At 40.3% G+C, this 22,127-nt stretch overlaps 1 protein-coding gene across 1 annotated transcript in view; it reads left to right on the forward strand.

The window, feature by feature from the left end:
- Positions 1-22,127, forward strand: part of bsnb (bassoon (presynaptic cytomatrix protein) b) — an 87,971-nt gene that overhangs the window by 62,641 nt on the left and 3,203 nt on the right. Inside the window, exons 3-10 of the mRNA XM_052569727.1 lie at positions 2,746-2,946; positions 3,764-10,027; positions 12,937-14,980; positions 15,359-16,212; positions 18,302-18,413; positions 18,529-18,654; positions 18,958-19,013; positions 19,179-19,273. Coding sequence (XP_052425687.1) covers positions 2,746-2,946; positions 3,764-10,027; positions 12,937-14,980; positions 15,359-16,212; positions 18,302-18,413; positions 18,529-18,654; positions 18,958-18,998 — 9,642 coding nt within the window. The 3' untranslated portion in view covers positions 18,999-19,013; positions 19,179-19,273. The remainder of the gene's footprint in view (positions 1-2,745; positions 2,947-3,763; positions 10,028-12,936; positions 14,981-15,358; positions 16,213-18,301; positions 18,414-18,528; positions 18,655-18,957; positions 19,014-19,178; positions 19,274-22,127) is intronic.

The following is a 22,127-nucleotide window of genomic DNA, read 5'->3' on the forward strand; positions in this document are numbered from 1 at the left end:
TTGAAAGATTTTAACTTTTGAGACATTCAGATGCATGCAGCGATTTATAAGAAAAGTGGTTTATATAACATTTGAAATGTATTAAATGCAAAGTTTATCCCAGCAAGCAAAGCAGTCTGCACCTGCTTGATGGCAACATCGAAACACACTGTGAACTAGGAGCAAAAATCACAGACACAGACAGTAACACAGGTATGCAATTAGCTAATTCAGGTCCTGTGGATTCACTAAATAATGTTAGCAAACATTTGTTGTTCACAGTATGTAGTTAGATGCAATCTTGAACATTATTTTACAAAGCAACAGTTCTTGCCTTGGAACCCATTAATCCAAGTATTTTCTAAATACTTCAGTGCATTGGTATAAAGTTTAACCATGTTATTCTTTGGCATCCAATATGTCAGTAGAATGTTTGATAGTTACTGTAGATTGTTAAAATGTATATTGCTGTATACTTCTTATGCAGATACCTTTTTATTAGTGATAATAAATATATATTGAAGTTATTATTAAGGCTAAAAGGCCTGCATTTAGCCCTTGAATTGTCTTGGCCTTGTAACTTGTGTCTTTTCCATCATTACCTGAGACTCGAAAGCTCACATGTACACAGAAAATACTAATTATTAACATTACTCTTTAGTTTTTTTCCTTTTTATTATATTTCAGAGGCTTTTCCCACTTTATCTATTAATAATTGACCTCTAAACCCAAAGGTGCATACGTACATACATGCCAAAAAGACTGTGTTTTAGAAATCAACCGTTCGAGTAAATTGAGCCAGTCCAAATGAGTCACAGCTTTCAAAAATCATTTGCTTTGAAATAACAGTTACAGTTTTTCTTGGGCTTTCTTTACAGGCACACACTACATTACTACCTTCGCTTTGTTCATTATGCTAAAAGCACACCTCAGAAATGACTACACTCACACAACGTCCATTCCACTTCAACACACCATAAAAAGCAGAAAGGCACAGATGGCAGAGCATTTTGGGAGCTTTGCACAAGCCTTGAGTGAACGCTGCACCTGTTTATATTTAGCTTCAGCGTGGAGCACAGGGGGGGCTGGGGGGGGGGGGTTGCTAGAATCAAAAAGAAAAGGCGTCTGTCTCGCATGGCAGAACCTTTCCGTTTCTCAGCCTCTCCCCAGATTTCATCCTGACCCGCTCTAGCAGTCAAGCAAAGCTGTGCACGTACATTTTGTCTGAATTTTGTTAAAAGCAGAGCTGTTTACTTACCACAAAGAGCTTCTTTTTATACTCAACAGCTTGGCTTTGGAGATTTGAATGGCATAATTTGTATGAAGTTACAAGTAATACATCTAGGACTTATTACTATTGCCATTACTGTGTAGAACCCCAAAACTGTTTAACTTCAGCATTAAATTCTATAGATTTCCACTTATGCATCCCAGTCATATGCCGGGGCCAAAATATTATAGAAAAAGGTGGTGGTTGGTTTTTGTCTTTTGCCAGTAAACAACCTCCTAGAAACAAAAGCAACTGCTTAGCAATGCCTTAGCAAACTACCAACACACCTTTAGATGAAGACTTCTATTTTGGGGCAGTTTACATAAGTGAGCAATTTCTGATGCAGTTTTGTGGTATGCTTGTGTATGCATTGTGCACCAGAGATCAACAAGCAGTACACCCCATGGAATTCTGTCCTGATCTACACTGATGCAACTGCTTGTACATCAACTTGAGTCACCAAACCTCAGTCACTGAATAGAAACAAAACCCAGCAAACAATTCCAAAAGGTATTGTGAAGGTATAGTAGTCTGACAGGAAAATCAAGAAGAGAGCAGCATATCAAAAAAAAAAAAGATCTCTTTTATATTTAGGACTAGGAGAACTGTTAATGTTCCTGAGAGAATAACTTTTAGTAGATGTTTTATTTTATGCTGTGGTACTATTTGGTGCTATATATGGTGCAATATATGGTGAATATTTTATGTGATGATGCAGAAGGAAGTACTGGCTCAATGCTTTAATGAATTTTACTATAAAATTGCTAATGATTTTTACTTTATAGTTCATCTAGCAATGCAACTGTGTTTTATGAGATCATACTATCAGTGTGTACAATTTTGCTTATCACTCTCTATGAAGTCGTCTGTCCTAGATGTCAGTTTGCATATTCCTGGTGTGTATTTTGGTATTTTGTATTGTGCTATTTTATATAGTGATTATATATAGATCATGAACTGCACAGCAAGTGTTTTCCACATATATTTCTGAGCATTGTTCTAGAAATGAAAAGCTGATATGTGATTCATCCAATAATTTGTGAGGTTATGATCTAAATGATCATTTTGATCTTAATAATCATATGGTTATAGTCTCACACTCCTAAAGCGTTAAATTAAAAGCTTTGTGATTTTGAATAAACAGGAGCCTCCTGCTGTGGACGGTATAAGCTATCATTCTGAGCTTGTGTGTCTTACTGGACTTAACAGAGGCTAAATAATTGTCTGTTAAAGAGTAGCTTTGAAGAGACTCAGCAAGGCCTTTGAGAAAATGTCACAGTCTTGGCCAGGGCCCAATAATGCTTGCTTGCTTGACTTGATCAAATCCCTTTTAAATTACAATAGTAGTGTGACAAAGGCAGAGAGAGTGCAAGTGAATGCCAGTAAGGGCGAGTGATGTAATTTAAATATTGACAGATTAACTTGATTACAGTTTTTTCCCCTTTATATCACAGTTATTTCCATGTACATGTTATATGTTTTCCTTTCATTTTCAGAAGAAAGAATGGCTGTGTTTGACATGCCAGACCCAGAGAGCAATGTCAGGGAGCTTAGGGGACATTCCTCCTCCTGTGCCATCATCCGTTGGATCTCCACGACTACTAGGCCCAGCCAATCAACAACAGCAGCGAGGGCCTAGTCAACAAGCTACGCTGAGACCTACCGGCCCTCAGCAGCAAAAGCCACCTGGTGCCCAAGTAAGTGGTCCTTTTTCTCCGGTAAAGCAAGGGGCCCCACAATCCAAGGGCCCCTCTCAACAATTTCCTGCAACTAAGGCTGAGACAGAAAAACAAGATCAAGGCATTAACAAGAAACAAGCTATGTCCAAAACAGAAAAAGAGGGGGACATCAAAGCAACGTCTAAAAAGGGAACATCGGATAAAAAAGATGAGAAGAAAAGTAATGGCAAGCAGAAATCTAAACATGATGACGTGAGTGGCCCTCCATGTCCTCATCACCACTGTCTTTATCCTTCATAACAGATCACTTCAGCATTATATGATGGGACTGTTATATGTTAAATAATATAACCAATGTCATCTGTACTCAAAAACGGGGTAAACAATTTACAGTCTCAGTGGCTAATCACTATTTCCAGTGCCTGATGGTTACACAAGCACAGTTATGAGTCAACATCTTTTGTAAACTTTGTCTTATCAAATACAAAGAACTGAAGTTACAAATAGCCTTATGTAACCATTTAATGTGACATTCACTATAAGTATTTCCTGAGTTATCATGTGTTAACATATGCATGCCATGTTTATTTACATCATTAACTAGTATTATTTATTACATTTATTACAATTTTCAGGATAATCAGGATTTAGATTCACTTTTGACCTCATCACCTCCAGGTTTTGCATGCCTGCCTAATGTGTGCCATTTGCATGTTCTGTATATTGTGCTTAATAAATTTCTATATTTATATGTTAGTCGACTTTATAAATCTTTTAGTATAATTTAAATGATCATATGACCTATGACCTAATGCAGTGTCATCTGCATTTACAGGATTCCAACAAGTCCAGCACACAGAGTCTGAGTGATACAGGCTACTCCTCTGATGGTATATCCAGCTCCCAGAGTGAGATTACTGGCTTGATCCAAGAGGACTCTATGAAGCTCAGTGAGAGGGGGATTTCTGACCAACGCAGCCCCCCAAGCCCATCTGAACTAACAAAACTGGAAAGCTCAATGCGACCTCTGTTGGAGTCACATACAGCCACTGACCAAGGACAGCATCGTGATGGAAGAAACACAGCAGAACAGCAGAGACCTCGATCTCTGTCTATAACACAAGATCAGGAATATGAGTCTGATGAGGAAGCATCAGATGATCTCAGTTGTAAATTAAGACATGATTATGTGGAAGACAGTAGTGAAAGTGGCCTTTCTCCATTACCACCCCGACAGAAGAAATCACAGAAAAACCTGACTGATGAGGAGTTCATGAGGAGACAGATTCTGGAAATGAGTGCAGATGAGGAAGACACAGCAGATGTTGAGGGCCACGTGAAGACAAAAAGGAGCCATAAACATAGTGGAGATCTAGGAAAAGAGAGACGTCGCCTGACACAGCAATCTAGCAGTTTTGAAGAAGACACTAAAAGCACTGATAGCTACAAATCTGGTGAAGCGGATGACATGATGGCCTCACAAGGTGGTCTGAGACGATTTAAAACTATTGAACTGAATAATACAAATAGCTATAATCGTGATATGGAACTCAGCACAGATCATGACCTCAGGGAGCCTGAGCTTGAGATGGAAAGCCTTACTGGGTCACCTGAAGAAAGGTCAAGGGGAGAATACTCATCAACCCTCCCTGCAACCACACCAAGCTATACCTCTGGAACTTCTCCAACCTCTGTGTCATCAATGGAAGATGATAGTGATAGCAGTCCTAGCAGACGACAAAGGCTTGAGGAAGCAAAGCAACAAAGAAAAGCAAGGCATCGATCCCATGGTCCATTATTGCCCACCATTGAGGACTCCTCAGAAGAAGACGAGTTGCGAGAAGAGGAGGAACTTCTGAGAGAGCAGGAGAAGATGAGAGACTTAGAGCAGCAAAGGATTCGCAGTACAGCCAGAAAAACTAAAAGGGACAAAGAGGAACTGAGGGCACAGAGACGCAGAGAGAGATCAAAGACACCTCCTAGTAACCTTTCACCCATTGAAGATGCATCACCAACAGAGGAACTCAGACAAGCTGCTGAAATGGAAGAACTACATAGATCATCCTGCTCAGAATACTCTCCCTCCATGGATTCAGAAGCTGAAGGATTTGAAATGGGTTCAAAGCTGTACAAGTCTGGCAGTGAATATAATCTACCTACATTTATGTCTTTGTACTCTCCAACAGAAAAAACTTCTGCTGTCTCTCCATCTGCGGCAGAGAAATCATTAAAAAGTGCTGAAGAGGTTTATGAGGAAATGATGCGAAAAGCAGAGATGATGCAAAAGCAGCAACGTGCACCAGCAAGACAAGGACAACAAAACCAGGAAAGGCTCCTTCAGACAGACAAGAAACATCATCTGGATTCTGGAACTAATTCTTTGAGTCCAGGTACAAGTCCTACCCAGATCTCAGCTCCAGTTTCATTCTCTGGAAATGATCCTTCAGGAAGAGGAACACAAAGAGTGCATGCTACACAACAAAGTCAAGTTAGAATGAGCAACCAAACCTCCAAAGGAAGCCATGTTACTGGCTCCCCACAGTCTCAAGTTAGGCAGCCTGCTCCTACACAGCCTCAAGGAAGACCTGGTGTTCAGGGGAAAGTACAGGGTCAAGTGCCGGATCCTGGAGCCCCCTCCTTAACATCAAAGATGTTCTCATATCTTAAAGGCTCAAGTCCTTCCACATCCCCTTCTACTTCTCCCACACAAAGTCCAACACGTGCCCCTGCACCTTGTACAACTTCTACAGTGGCACCTACTCAGACCTCTCAGCTCCCTCATAGAGCTGGGGCACCACGTCTTTCAAGACAGCAGTCCTCCCAAGATTCCCCTGTTATGGTGATTACATTGGGATCAGGAACTAGCAGTCAAACCAAACCAGTGACAGTGAATTCCTCCACCTCACCTTTATCCTCACCAACAAAAGACAGCCAACAGGCAATTTATCAGACTCAACATGCAACAACAAATTCACCCACATCACCAAAGAACTATCCGCCTCACCCATCACCTCAACATAGCTTGCAAAGGACACAGATATCAGAAAGAGTTAGCATGGCTGTGAGCACTGCCACCTCTGCTGGTTCCCAAAGTAGTGGATCTCTTTCAGTGGGAAATATATCCTTGTGTAGAATCTCCACAGTACCTGGTACCTCAAGAGTTGTAGAGCAAAGCACAGTTGGTCCAGGTAGTAATATAGTGGATCTGAGAGCACCAATGAAGCCTGCCCCAATTATCATGACAGACCATGGTATGGACTTAACATCTCTAGCTTCTGATACACGTCGATATTCACTTGATGCAGAAACACCACCAAGCCGTCATACTGCTGTACAACCTCTTATCATGAATCTAAATGCACAGGCACTACCCCAGGTGTCAACAACTACACCAACAACTGTAAGTGTGACTGTGGCGGCATCCATGTTTATATCACAGCCAAAACAACCAGTCGTTTATGGAGATCCTTTACAAAATAGAGTTGACTTTGGCCAAGGAGTTGGATCTGCAGTCTGTCTGACCCAGACCAGGCCAATTATCACGGATCCATCCATTCCAAAAATTGATGCTTGTCTGGAAAATTTAGGCATTCAACAGCAGCAACTTCAGAAGCAGCAACAGAAGCTTCAGCAGCAACAAGAGCTCCTTGAGCAACAGCTCCAGCAGCATCAACAAAATGCATCTTTTGCTCGGTACAACTTAGCTAATCAAGTTCAGCCAATATTGTTGAAGAAGGACTTGGTGGTAAGCCAGAACACTGGTGGAGGGACCCAAACAGTAGTTAGCTCTGTTCCCAAGATATCTCCTCTACCTCCACCACCATTATCATGCTCTGCGTCTACAACCCCTACACTTGGTCATGACATATATGGTGGGGTGGCTTTGGAACTAAAGAATAAGACTGCTGTAATGAATCTCTCCACAGGGAAGCCACAGGTAATGATGGTGCACTTGGATGAGAATAGCACTCAAGGAGGTGCAGTGACCCAGCTTGTTAAAAGAGAGGAGCCGTCTCCACCAGTAGAAGTTCTAGATTTTACTGGACAGATTAAACCAGAGAATCAGTTAGCGTGCTGTGACGTTGTATACAATTTGCCATTTGCAAGTAGTTGCACAGCTCCTTTTGCTCAGAGAGATAAAACAGCACTATCAGATCCTTCTGCTGAGTCATCCTTAGCTCCTGGGCAGCAAAGCCAGCCTGGAAAAGATGTTTACCAAACAGTAAACATACAAGCATCTGCTGATGAACGCAAATCTTTTACCATGCCTCCTCCAGGACGACTTCCACCATCAATGTCAGACAATAATTTAGCAGATTCAAGTATCCAATATCATCAGAGGACTGACCCTGGGGACCTAGCAGTGGATTTAAGCACTATGAAGCAGGCCTATGAGGCAGGATACCTTGGAATGGGTACTCAGTATGGATCTTACACAGATCTACGTCATCAAGGAGGTGATTCGGCTCCACCATTACCTTTGCGAAGATATGGCTCATTGTCCAATATAAATGCAGAAAATAGTTATCTTTCACGTGATCTTGGTGGTTTTCAAGAATCCAATCTTGCACAGTATAGTGCCACTACAGCCAGAGAGATTAGCAGAATGTGTGCTGCTCTTAACTCAATGGAGCAGTTTGGTAGCCGCTATACCAGTAATCCTGAGCTTCTGCAATATAGTGCTGGAAGAGCAGGCCCTGCAGGAAGACTTAATCTTCAACAGGGCCTAGCATCTATTAGATCCAATTTCTTGTATGGTCCTGATGGCAGACCAATAGTACATGGTCAGACACTTACAAATTTAATCAATGCTAGACAAGCTAGCCTAAGGTCTTTGTATCCCCCTGCTGTAAGGACAGCTGATGGCATGATATATTCTACTATCAACACCCCAATAGCCTCCACCCTGCCAATCACCACCCAGCCTGCCCCTGTTCTCAATCCCATGTTAAGAGGAGTATATGGATCTTATTCTACAGCCAGTGTAACTGCTGTACCTCTGGCTAGCCTCACCAGGTTGCCTCAAGTCACCCCAAGAATGCCTCTTAATGCCCAAGGACCTTACAGATATCCTCCTCCAAATCGATTTTCACTAACAGCTCCAGATACTTTATCAGGAAGTGTTCCACATTCTAGTACATCGGAGGAAGCTCCAGTTTATCTGGGAAAGCCTACAGCACCTGGCACTATGTCAACAACTGCATCACCTAAAACTGGTCAACATATTTCAAATTTGGGTCTGCAAGGTGTACAACCAGCTCATACTAGAACAGAGCCAGTTCAATCAATTGGAAATGAACAGGCTCCCTTGTCTCAAATTTCAGTAGAAGGTACTACAACACAACTCCCAATACTGCCCCAAACTCAACCACAGTCATTCATCAAAAGTCAGGAACAAACTCAAACCCAGCCACAGACAGAACCTCAAAAACTGACAGTGCCACAAAAACAGTCCCAGGCAATTACTAGAGTTTTTCCAGATGCAACTGGCAGTACCACTATAACCACATCTGCTAATAATGAGAGGGAAAAAGAAGAGGAACGATTGCGACTACAACAGGAGCAGCTCTTGCAGCTAGAGCGAGAACGTGTTGAGTTAGAGAAATTGCGTCAGCTACGTTTACAAGAGGAGTTGGAGAGGGACCGCATGGAACTCCAAAGGCACCGAGAGAAAGAACATCTGCTCATGCAGCGGGAGATACAAGAGCTACAGACAATCAAGCAGCAGGTTATTCAACAGCAACAAGCTGAAAGGGAAACCCAGCTTGTGATGCAAAGAGAGCAGTTGGCACAGCAAAGGATGCAGCTAGACCAAATTCAGTCCCTACAACAGCAACTCCAGCAGCAGCTTGAAGACCAAAAGAGGCAGAAAAAAGCAGCCATTGAAGTAGCAGCAGCAGCAGCAGAGGCGGCAGCTGCTTCGGCGGCAGCTGCAGCAGCAGCTACGACAGCTCAAGGGGCTATTCAAGGTGTAATGGTTGGCGGAACGACACCTCAAACTATCTCAATTATCTATGACCAGAGTGGTAGAATTATTCCACAAGAGGGCCAGAGTGTGCAGATCTTGCCATGTGCTGATGGGCAGGTGGTCCAGGCTGTGATGTCCACGAGGCCTTTGCCCAGCTCTTCTTCAGAGATGTCTCTTAAAAATAGTGAAGATCAGGGAGATGGTCGGATTATGAAGAAACAAAACTCTATGCCTCGTTTGAGGAATGGATCAGAGGATGAGTCATGCAAGAGAATTGCAGATTGCAGTGTCCAAACTGATGATGAAGACACAGAGGATAAACTCATGTCTCGTCGCCGTAGAACTAGACGTATAGCTGACTGCAGTGTTCAGACAGATGAAGAAGACCAAGGTGAGTGGGACAGTCAACCAATACGCCGCAGACGTTCAAGATACTCCAAGCACTCTGAACCAACTGCAGAGACTAAGAGTGATGCATCTAAATCTAGCATTGCCATTCAGACCAGTAATGACTCCTCATGTCAGACTGAGTCAGACCAGTTGGGTAGAATCTCTCCAGCCATTCACATAACCGTGGCTGAAACATCAAAGGTTGAACTTCTTCACTACATATCTGCTCCAGAAAGAACCCATAAGGGAGAGAGTTTAGCCTGTCAAACTGATCCAGAGGCACAATCCCAAGGAGTTGTTGCTCCTCAGCTTAGTGTTCCTACTACGGTTAGTCCCTATTCCACTAGTCTGCAATTAGTTGGTGCCATGCCAACCAAGTTTGAAAGGAGAAAGCCAGATCCATTAGATATTGGATACCAGCAAGCTCAGCAGCAAAATGAATCTCCTTTCCGTCAGCCTCCCAAATCTCCACAAGTGCTGTACTCTCCAGTGTCTCCGTTGTCTCCCCATCGTATGTTGGAGACTACCTTTACTTCCAGTGAGAAGCTTAACAAGGCACATGTGACTCCCCAACAAAAAGCCTTCACTGCAGAGTTACCACAAAGGCATCAGACTATTCCGAGGCCCATAAAAAGTGTTCAGCGGTCCATGTCAGATCCTAAGCCTCTCAGTCCAACATCAGAGGACCCAGCCAAGACCAAGTTCTCCTTATACCAAAGTCAAACCAGCCCAGCAAGCCAGGTATGGAATCATTTCAATTACTTGCAAAAAATGTAATTACTATACAGTTTTCTTTTGTTGACTTTAAAGCTACAGCTTGTAAATATTAATTTCAGACAATTCCAATCCCATTATTACTATATTTATATGCAGCGATATATTAATTGCATAGACTAGTGGTCGACCGATATTGGTTTTTTGGCAGCCGATGCCGATATCTGACAGGGGAGCCGATATCCAATATAAAAATAATAATAAATAAATAATAAAGTGGACACACACACACACACACACACACACACACACACACACACACACACACATATATATGTATATATTAGGGCTGGTAAGCGAATGCAATTTTTAATCTAATGAATTACATGATGTGGTGATTAATTAATCTAAATTTGGAGAAATTACTATTAAATTATTTCTTTAACAAAATTATACTCTAAATAATAAACTAAAACTGCCAGTAGGTGGTGGTAAATGTCTTAATGATTAAGTCATCAAGTAATTTATTCATTCGTTTGATTCATTCAAATGGCTGATTCATTCAGGAGTGAAGTAAATGGTTCTTTATGAATGGTTCATTTAATCATTAGGCTTGTTTGACTTGAAGCGCATCATCACCGTCAGACCGACCGGTGTGTGACATCAAGTAAATGGTTTACCAAATTCGTTCAAAACATGGGTTAAGAAATGAAATGACGATGTGGGTTGCTTGGGGATAAACAGTTCTGATTTGTCTTTATATATTGGTTGGCAAACTTTAGCAAAACAGACAATATTGTGTCTAAAATAACACAAAATTAACTTCTTAATGAACTGTTGTATAAGATGAGTATCACATTTGCATTTGTTTGATAATGCACTTAGCCTACAGTTCGTGTGATATTTCTTAAAAAGGGGCATTTTGCCCCATATCTTGAATTTTAGGGACATTTTCTAGGTTCCATCAATCCATCACTGCCTCATATTAGTCATCAGTCGACTGTATGAAATGGCAGATGATCAACATACAGTAGGTCTGGGGCGGGGCAAGTGTGTTAAATGTGTTAATTATTTTAAACACGTTATTTTTCTCCATAATTAATTAATCTAGTTTCTGTGCATTAGGAATCATATTTTTCAAATAAAGCCAGGGTAACACTCATTTTACATACAGCACACAGAGAAAATGACATGAATATGGCAGTGGGCAAAGGCATAAAACGCAGCATAATTTTAAATAACGAGTTTAAAGCGTTCAATTCACATGGACCAAACATCATGCAGAGAACACGCGATCATGCTGGATAAAAATGCACACTTCACAGCTCTCACAGCTGGAATCGACAAGTTTTCAAGGTTTGTGAAATTAAATGTTCATTAGCCATTCAGAAATTTGTTTAAATTATATAAATGCGTATTTGCTTAATGCTGACGGCAAACAAGAGAGTATTATAATGTTTGCCTATTACTAATTATATAAAAGCAATCATAATAATACTTTTTTGTATACATTAATTTCCTTGTTTAACCGTTCTATCTGATTATTAGACAGACTTCTATCTCTATTAGACAGAACTGACAGTAAACAAGAGGGAGGGTGAGAGCACTGTGCGCTCAGGCGCTGCCGTTATCAGCGCTGTCAAAATAAAAGTCTGGCCCTGCCTCGAACACACCGGCCAAGCAGAAAAACTTATCGGCCGATGCCGATATTTGTCATTTTTTTCGGCCTTGGTGGTATATTGATCAACCACTAGTAGACTTTAATACTCCTGGTAAACAATTGGACAGCACCAAACCTATCTGTTCACATGAAAAGCAACATAAATAAAATATTATAAAATAATTATTAGGGCTGCACGATTATGACAAGAATTATAATTTTTTATTATTCCCTTGAAATTGTAATTGAGATTATAATTTATGATTATCACAATTTACATTGAATGATGTTTATACCATTGTTTGATGCAACTGCATGCCATATTTTTATATGAAAATAAACTAAATAAGCTGAAAACACTCAAATGTCAACTTTACATTGAACTGATTTCTTCTTGAATAACCTTCTTTAAATTATAAAAAAGTAAAAATATGAATGGTATTATAATGTTATACTAAAACTAAAATTAAAATAATGGGAAAAACCCTTAAGATAACAAGTAGAAAGTGAAGAACACATTTTAAGCACGCAGAATGACATAAGTGGACTTTGAATGATTACTTGCCGCATTGAACGATTATGTAGTTGTGCCATTCATAATTGTAATTGTGATTAGTGAGTAGCTTGTCAGCAGCTGGTCAGAGAGGTCTGTGTCTTGCATTCTCAGTTTAACTAAATTTATTTAATGGATTATCAAAGTTCACGTTACTGTAGGTATACAGATGTTTTTTTGTTTGTTTGTTTTTTTGTTGTGTTATTTTTATGTCTATTTCTTGTAAACTGAAAACAAATTTTTGTTTTAACACTAAAATATTATTTCATTACAAAAATTATTTCATCTAAATAGGATTGTAGCCATTTTTATCCATGTATAATTAATATATTGCCTGACTGATTCTGAAACCACTAGTCATTTATAAAATAGTATCATGGATATATTTATAATTGGTTGACAAAATAGCTGTTTTGTTTTTGAGTGTGATTGCAATATATTGTACAGTAATATTTAATTTTTGGTTCGGTTGGTTTTCTGAACCTCAAGTCCATTGTATGCCCCAAAATTCCTCTGATTTATGAAAAATTTAAGTGATAAATACTGTAATACAGAGTGATACACTGTGATACAACTGTGTCTGTATGCAGTCTGATGTAATAAATGTAACAGATTTACCTAATTTGGCATGTAAACTGTTTGCTTTTTAAAGTATTAAGGAAAGCGTGGTATATTTTTTGTCTGCAGTCATTTTAATCAATCTCTAAAATGTCTGCTTTCCAGATGTCTGCCTTGCAGCAGCAGAATGCAATGATGAGAAAGGTGAAGAGAACTCTCCCCAGTCCCCCTCCAGATGAGACACCTGTACCGATTGTAACACAAGCAATTCCCCATATATATACTTCTCCCGGAGCATCCCAGAGGGTTTTGCCACGTCCTGCACAAGGTGCAATGAAGGCAGGCTTGCTGAGTGAGCTGAAAGCCGTAGAGCAAGAATCCAGCAAATTGCGTAAACAGCAGGCAGAGTTAGAGGAAGAGGAAAAGGAGATTGATGCTAAGTTACGATGCTTGGAACTGGGCATCACTCAGCGCAAGGAAACCAGGTTTAAAGAAAGAGAGAGGCATGAGTTTGCATACCTGCGATGCGTGGGGGATGCACGTGACTACATGTCAGACAGTGAGCTGAATAATTTGCGACTAGCTGGGGTAGCACCAGGCACCTATGAAGAAAATGGAATGTTGTCACACCCAAGTACAGCACCTCTTAACCAGTTTACTACTGATTTGAATACATCTCAGTACCCTCCTACCTCCTCATATGTTCCATATCAATATCCACAGGCCCAGCCCACACCCACACAACCACCCACTGCAGCCTATCAGCAGATTGGCTTTCAGACAACACCATACCCAACCTCCTCACAGCCCCAACCTGGAACTTTCCTACCTCATCCTCCTCAACCTTCTTCCTATCAGACCCCAGGGCCATACCCGACTCATAGCTATGGTCAGCCTACTTATGAGTCTGATCTTGGTTTGCAGCAGCCTAGTCACCAAGGATTCCAACCACCCCCTGCACCTTTACCAGGCCAGACCTTACCTTATCCTGCACAGAGCATGTCCTTCCAACCCCACGCAGACATGCTTTCTGCCCATCCAAGGCCAAGGCAAACCTCTCTTGCTGATCTTGAACAGAAGCTACCCACAAACTATGAAGTTATCAGTAATCCTTCAGTTCCAATAGCAACATCAGCTCAAGAAACTGGATTTAGTGGTGTCTATTCTTCACCCCTGAACAATGCGTATGGTCAGTATCGCCCCTCTGACCAACCTCTGTCTGAACATAACCCAAGTCCATCATCAGGATATGTTACAGATGGTGTCTATGCAACAAATCTAGAACAAAATATCCCCAGAAATTACGTAATGATTGATGATATCAGTGAACTTACAAAAGAAAACATGGGGTCCGCTGACATGTCAAGGTTAAGTTATGGAAGTGAGAATGGCCCACGTGGACCAACTTATGGCAATGGCTCAGAGAATTTATATGGAAGAACGTCAAATACTTATCAAAGTGCAGTAGACAGCCATGGACATTCAAGCACCACTGCAAGTGGTGGTACGGGTTATTATTATGATGACTATAAGCATTCATCCCGTAGCAGTGGGGCAATGGGAAGCCAAAAACACTCATCCAAAAATTTGGCACCTGCTGTTTCGTCCAAAAGTAGAAAACATAGGAAGCAAGGCATGGAACAAAAGATATCCAAATTCTCTCCAATTGAAGAAGCTCGAGATGTAGAGTCTGATCTAGCCTCCTACACCATGACAACATCAACAGGAGGTAGTTGCACTGTAGTGTCCAGGACTGGCGTGAAAAAGAGTTATGATCAACAGAAGTACTACGGATCAAGAGAGGCTTTGGAAGAGGATGACCGTCTTTATGGATCCGGACGATCTAGGTCCACAGGTTATGGCATGGATAAAATTTCCTCCAGAGATTCAAGTGGTTACCGAAGTAAGTCTTATGAGAGGGATGCCATGGAAAGATCACAGAGGGGCACACATGGTCGTAGTGGCCGTCCTTCTATGCGTACGCAGAACTCAGAGGAAGAGAGCCCCTTGAGTCCTGTTGGAAAGCCCATGGGAATCGGTCGTGGCTCTGTGCCAGATCCCCATGATGTACGGAATCAGTATGGCTCTAGTCATTCTTTACCAGATGTACAGGACCACCATATAAGAGATATGCCTAAGAGTCATGTATATAAACCAGATGACCCTTACCTTGCAGATGACATGCACTGTGCTGTTTCAGACAGTGAAGGTAACTGGTGCTGAATTTAAAATCTGCTCGTTAATTTGCATCCAACAATTGAATGCTTGCATGCCAATGATCTTGCCTTCAAGGCAGAGAGAACAAAAGATTAGACTACTGATGAATGTGAATGCTCTAATCAGTGAATAAATCCATATATGCCTTTTTGCATGAACTGCATGGTGTGATTCAGATGTCAGTACATTTTGTCTTTTGGTTATTCTTGTTGATGGCTGTTTTTGTTGGCTTGCTTTTCTTTTTTCATCAACTATTTTCTGCGGGATTTCAGCATTGCATGGCTTCATTGAGATCATATCTATTTTTTTTTTGCCATTGATGTTTCCTGTAGCTCAAAGTATTGACTTTCTCCCTTCATTTCCCAAAAAGCCTATCATTTGGGTCAGGAGGAAACAGACTGGTTTGAAAAACCACGTGAACTTCGGTCAGATCGCTCCAGACACCATGGGAGTGGAAGTCACTCATCCTCTGGCAGGAGGAGCAATGTAAAGCACACTTACCATGATTATGATGAGCCTCCTGAAGAAGACCTGTGGCCTCAAGATGAGTACGGACATCAACGACATTCCTCTTCGACCTCATCTAGGGAACACCGTCACCATGGCAGTAGTTCAGGAAGACACTCTTCTTCCCGTCATTCTTCAGATGATCCCAGGTCATCTCGTTCTTCAAGATCACATCCAAAAGATCCTTCCACTCGCTCAGACGGCCGTGTCACATCCTCCTCCACACAGAAAAGATCCTCCGATCCACGATCTGCAAGCCCCAGAGACTCAGGAGACTACTCCCGTGACCCATCAAGTCACCACCATGGCTCAAGTGGACAACGGGGGCAGAGGCAACCAGGCTCATCAAGAAGGCAGGAGCCCTCTTCAGGTTCCAGGCCACAGCAGGGTCTTGGAGAGCAGCAGCCTCAATCGCAGCAAGGACAGCAGCGATCTACAGCAGGCCAGCAAATGTCTGCCAAGCAGACAGGGCCTCAGCCACCTGAAACAGGGCAGCAAGGACAACAACAACTGGGACAAACAACTCGTACACAGCAGCAGCCACCACAGCAACCCGGGCAACAGCCAGCAACCACAATGGGCGCAACTCAGTCCACAACCACAGCTGCTAGCATGGTAACAGGTACAACCCAGCAACAAACTAAGCCAGGTCAGGCTCCAGCACAGGCAAGACAACAGCCAGGAGGACCATCCACTGCCCAGCCAGCTACTGCTATGGTGAGTCTAAACAAATCTCTTGGTGCCTTACCATTCATGATATTTTTAATCTGCTTCTTTATGTAAGTTTTACATTTAATCCTTTCACATTTCAATTTCACTTTTTTGTTGGAATTTCTTCCAAAACTGGTCTCACCTCCCATAGTGTTTACTGTCTAACATTAATTCACAGCAATACACATTACACAATACAATACACACACACAAAAGTACACATTAGTACACATCCATCTACAGTGAAAATACTAAAGTTCCATTCATCAGAGTCTTGCTGCCTACTTAGACCCTCCTATTCTGATTAATTCATTTTACTGACTGATGAACAAAATATTTCCATAATCTGTTAATTCTAGGATATGGTACCCTCAGTCTTCTATTTGATGGCAAAGATATTGATATTCCTCGTACAGAATTTGGGGAGAATCAGACATAATTTAACCTTTGAGTGACAAAAAAAAAACAACAAAAAAAAATTGTACAACTCATGAAAACTTGCCTCAGACATTTGATCGACAGTCTTACAGCAGTAAGATATCAATCTCCCCAGTTGAACAGAGAGACAGCTATACCAGGCACATATTCCATATTGTACAACAGAATGAAAAAACATGAGCAAAATCTGTTTGTTTTCTCCAAAAGACCTTAGTCTCCTGAGGAAATAAATACGCTGTTGTACTTTACAACAAACACACTTTATATGTGCACTCCAATAAATAAAGCAGCGTCTACATAGAAACCAAAGTATTTATATGCAGACACTATTTCCATCTTTGTATTATGTATAGTCACTTGTGTTTGAAGGCTGTTCTCTGAAAGTCCAAAGATCATTTCCTATGTCTTATTTTCATTTATAACAAGTGAATTCTTCTCACACCACTCCACTAACGTATCTGTACAATACTGTTGCATACTGAAATATTCTTCACTCCCTGATAAAGACAATAGCACTGTGTCATCTGAGAACTTGGTAGAACAATATGTATGTATTTATACTGTCAGATTTATAATAATCTGTATACAAAGTAAAAAGAAAAGGTGAACTCACACACCCCTGAGCCACTCCTGAATAAGTAGCTATGGAATTTGAATATGTCTGATTAACTCTAAATATCTGTGTTATACCTATCAAAAAGGAATAATACCAATGAATCAAATAAGGATTTACTTTCATTTGAATCATTGTTTGTCAATAAAAGTTCTGGCTGAATTGTATTGAATGCAGAAGGGAAATCCAAAAAGAGAGCATGAGCTATATTTTTAGGCTTATCCAGATGTTTCAGGATCAAATGTAACAATACTGCATCTTCAGTGCTACAATATAACAGTGGTTCTCAACTGGTTTGGCCTGGGACCACGTTTTCCCATTGTCATCCAGCCGCGACCCATATGTATCTATATCTATATCTATAATTTGTTAAAAAACAAAAACTAAGCAAATTTATTTCTCAAAAATTAAGCTAAGATTGTTTCAAATATTACTAATACTGAATAAACGGCCTATAAGGCTATTAAGTAGCATTCCCAAACTAGTTTTTATTTTTTTTATTTCACACATTGTATGCTCATAGTTTCTTCGCTAAGTGAAGTGATATACATCACGGCACCGCATTTGTGCATGCTATAGAAGAAAGCGCCCTACAAACACGGTTTAACATCTGGCAGGACAGGATAGTTTGCTTTTCTGAGGTGACAGACTTTTTATTTCAGAAGTTACGAAAATAATGATAGAATAACGACGCTGACATTAAACCTGTCAACATCTCATCTCATCAACCGCAGATACAGAATCGGGACAGTGCGTTTTTCTCAGGCACTATACTTAAACTGCATCTGACAGAAGTGTCAACAGCTTTCATGCATGTTTTTTAAAATAAAAATTGCACATAAAAAAACATTTAGAATTATGTTTTTTTTTGTTTTGTTTCTTTGGCCGTACTCTCCGTGACACACTCAGAACAGTCTCGTGACCCACCAGTTGAGAAACACTGATATAACATTGCCTTTCAAACAAAGCATGATTGACAAATATATATATATTTAAATTAGCTTAAAATTTCTTGTAACATTGCCCCTTCATGCCCCTCTACAGGCAAAACCTGACACAGCTGCGCCTGCTCCTGCACCAACTCCTGCAGTTGCTATTGGATCAAAAGCAGTACCACAGGCTGCAAAAATACCCCAGATTCCTGCCACAGGAATTGGTAAATTCAGAGCTAATACAGAGTAATTAGTATAGTTTTGTTTTTAAGGAAAATAGGGAACATTCATTACTTGTGTATGACCTAAGAACAAGATCATTTTTCTTTGTTTTGTCAGGTTCAAAGGCAGCACCCCGGCCAGGGGGTATGGGAAGTGCTGCACAGCAGCCTGCCGAAGGTGAAAATGTTCTTACAAAGATCCTGCAGGGAGGAGCAGCGGAACAAGCTGGAAAAATAGGAGATGGTATGGGACTGTGAATCATGTGCCATGTCTTGACTGAGGAAAGTAATCAGTTGCCATTTAGCAGTTGCCTACCTTTCACAACAGTTTCCACAACAGTAATATAAGGGGTAGCACCCAAGGATACCCTGGTTTTAAGTGCAAAATGGTTGAGGCCTAAGCAGGACGGTGATCTTAGTAATTCTCCAATTCCTGAGTTACCCCTATTAAGGACTGAATCTATAGCCTTTGTGTATGCAGCCCAGATTGTTTGATATGCCACCTGTGACCTTAATTGTGTTTTTGCTTTGCTCATCTTTCATACAGCTGTATCTGCTCTCGGAAAGAAGTTTACTTCATTTTGGTGATCAACTGATAGGAAGGTGAGAAAACACTTTATGCATTAATCTTCTGAAAAGACCTGCATTCATTTTGTTTAATGCTAGTTAGTGCTGGATTGGTTGCCCTGTAGACCAACAAACTGTAACTTGTGAATCTGAGTCTTAAAGTTTTTTTTTTATTTTTGTTTTCTGTTGGCTTGGCATTAGTTGGGGTGAGTTGGAGTTAGAACTGGAAAAACCTATGAATCTGCTTCTGCAATTTAACATCTCTAGCTGGGGGCGGGGTACACCTGAGGACACTGGTGAGTATTTTATTCTAACTCCCTTTACTTTAGAACTCAAAACAAGTATAAACACTCTAATCCCAAACTGAATTCTGTCTATTACTGTGTATGACACTGTGACAAACTGACAAATTGACATCAATGTACATGCTTTGTGGAAGAGAAACCAACTGATTCTTTCACAAATGTGCAACTTACAAATACATTAACTACTGCAACTTATATATATATATAAACCTGACCAGCTGAGGAGCATTTCCTCTGAGAGTGGTTTTGGTCATTGTACACACTTTCAAGTTTCAGGAGTGACAACCATATTTAAATATGGGTGTAAATCCCCTAATTCATTTAAAAAAAAAAAATAATTATTATTTTTGTATTATTTTTTTTTCTACAAAATGTATATTACAGCAATTATGTTCACCATCAACAGAGCAATCATGATTTGTTTAGGATTCGCAAATTACACTCTAAAAGGGTTGCCATGTCCACTTATTATGTTTTTGGGCTTGTGATTAGGTTTATAAAGCGATCCAGTTTATGGATTCAATAAAGTAGGTGGGTTCATGTCGCAATATTTTGTTTTGTAGTTTACTTCCAAGATACAGTATTTGGATTTAAGTTCACTGTTAACTACTTTACTAGTTTTAGCTGTACTAATTGTTTACCAGTTTACTTCTAGCAAGATCTGGCAACAGGAATTGGTCAATTCATATCGCATTCCCTGTGATTTATTGCACCACGCATACAGAAGAGAGACAACTCTGACACATTGCATAGAAATGTATAAATCTGGTTGTAACCAGAGGTGGAAAGAGTACGAAAATGTTCTGCTCAATTAAAGTACCAGTATTAATGAAATTTTACTTAAGTACACCTAAAAGTATCAATCTAAAAATCTACTAATAAAAAGTAGCTCATGTAAAATTTACTCAGATTAAAACTGACATTTTAATAGTGGGAGGGAGGCAAAAATGGGATAGGCCAAGGGTGTCAAACTGTAATCGTCACATTAATCAAGAGTCAATCAGAATTGCACAGCTGACCATATCAAAGAATTGTACCAGAAAGTAGACTGAAACAGTAATGAGAATGTAAAAAAAAAAAAAAAGTACAGTGATTTGCTTTGTATTGTGGTCTTGTAGAAAACTTGACTAAAATCTCTTGTCTCATTGAACCACTTATTCTCTGCTGAACATAGCCAATGAGACCTTTGGCTTATTTAATTAATTTCTTGTTTCACCATATTTCTCCGGTTTATTAATGTAGCTGTATATCATGCTATACATTAGTCAGATTTTCCATTTTTTATTTTCTGTAGTTTTTTTTTTTTCAGATTTATAGTGAAAATGTGACATTTGTTCACAAACCTTGTCATGAAGCCCATATATTTGGAATATGTCTGTTTCCGGAACTTAGCCTTTTTCTGGTGTTGCTGGTGTGAGAAATTCGTCCTCTTCTTCCCTCTAAAGGCTAAGAAGAGTAGTGCATTGTATTACCCTACATGTGTATCTCAATAAATTATAATGTTGTGGAAAAGTTCATTTACTTCAGTAATTCAACTCAAATTGTGAAACTCGTGTATTCAACTAATTTAATGCACACAGACTGAAGTAGTTTAAGTCTTTGGTTCTTTTAATTGTGATGATTTTGGCTCACATTTAACCAAAACCCACCAATTCACTATCTCATCAAATCAGAATATGGTGACATGCCAATCAGCTGATCAACTCAAAACACCTGCAAAGGTTTCCTGAGCCTTCAAAATGGTCTCTCAGTTTGGTTCAATAGGCTACACAATCATGGGGAAGACTGCTGATCTGACAGTTGTCCAGAAGACAATCATTGACACCCTTCACAAGGAGGGGAAGCCACAAACATTCATTGCCAAAGAAGCTGGCTGTTCACAGAGTGCTGTATCCAAGCATGTTAACAGAAAGTTGAGTGGAAGGAAAAAGTGTGGAAGAAATTTGGCTACAGTTGTCGTATTCCTCTTGTTAAGCCACTACTGAACCACAGAGAACATCAGAGGCATCTTACCTGGGCTAAGGAGAAGAAGAACTGTACTGTTACCCAGTGGTCCAAAGTCATCTTTTCAGATGAGAGCAAGTTTTGAATTTCACTTGGAAACCAAGGTCCTAGAGTCTGGGAGAAGGGTGGAGAAGCTCATAGCTCAAGTTGCTTGAAGTCCAGTGTTAAGTTTCCACAATCTGTGATGATTTGGGGTGCAAATTCATCTGCTGGTGCTGGTCCATTGTGTTAAAAAAAAATAATAATAAAAATAAATCACTGCACCCGTTTACCAAGAAATTTTGGAGCACTTCATGCTTCCTTCTGCTGACCAGCTTTTTGAAGATGCATATTTCATTTTCCAGCTGGATTTGGCTTCTGCCCACACTGCCAAAAGCACCAAAAGTTGGTTAAATGACCATGGTGTTGGTGTGCTTGACAGGCCAGCAAACTCACCAGACCTGAACCCCCGGAGAGAATCTATGGGCTATTTTTAAGAGGAAAATGAGAAATGAGACCAAAAAATCCAGATGAGCTGAAGGCCACTGTCAAAGAAACCTGGACTTCCAGACCGCTTCAGCAGTGCCACAAACTGATCGCCTCCATGCCACGCCGAATTTAGGCAGTAATTAAAGCAAAAGGAGTCACTACCAAGTATTGAGTACATGTACAGTAAATGAACATACTTTCCAGAAGGGCAACAATTCACTAAAAAAAATAAAAAATAAAATGTATTTGTCTTATGAAGTATTCTAATTTGTTGAGATTGAATTGGTGGGTCTTTGTTAAATGTGAGTCAAAATCATCACAATTAAAAGTTAAACTACTTCAGTCTGTGTGCATTGAATTTATTTAATACATG

Source organism: Carassius gibelio, chromosome B11, assembly GCF_023724105.1.
Source record: "Carassius gibelio isolate Cgi1373 ecotype wild population from Czech Republic chromosome B11, carGib1.2-hapl.c, whole genome shotgun sequence".
In the NCBI taxonomy this organism is placed as follows: Eukaryota; Metazoa; Chordata; class Actinopteri; order Cypriniformes; family Cyprinidae; genus Carassius; species Carassius gibelio.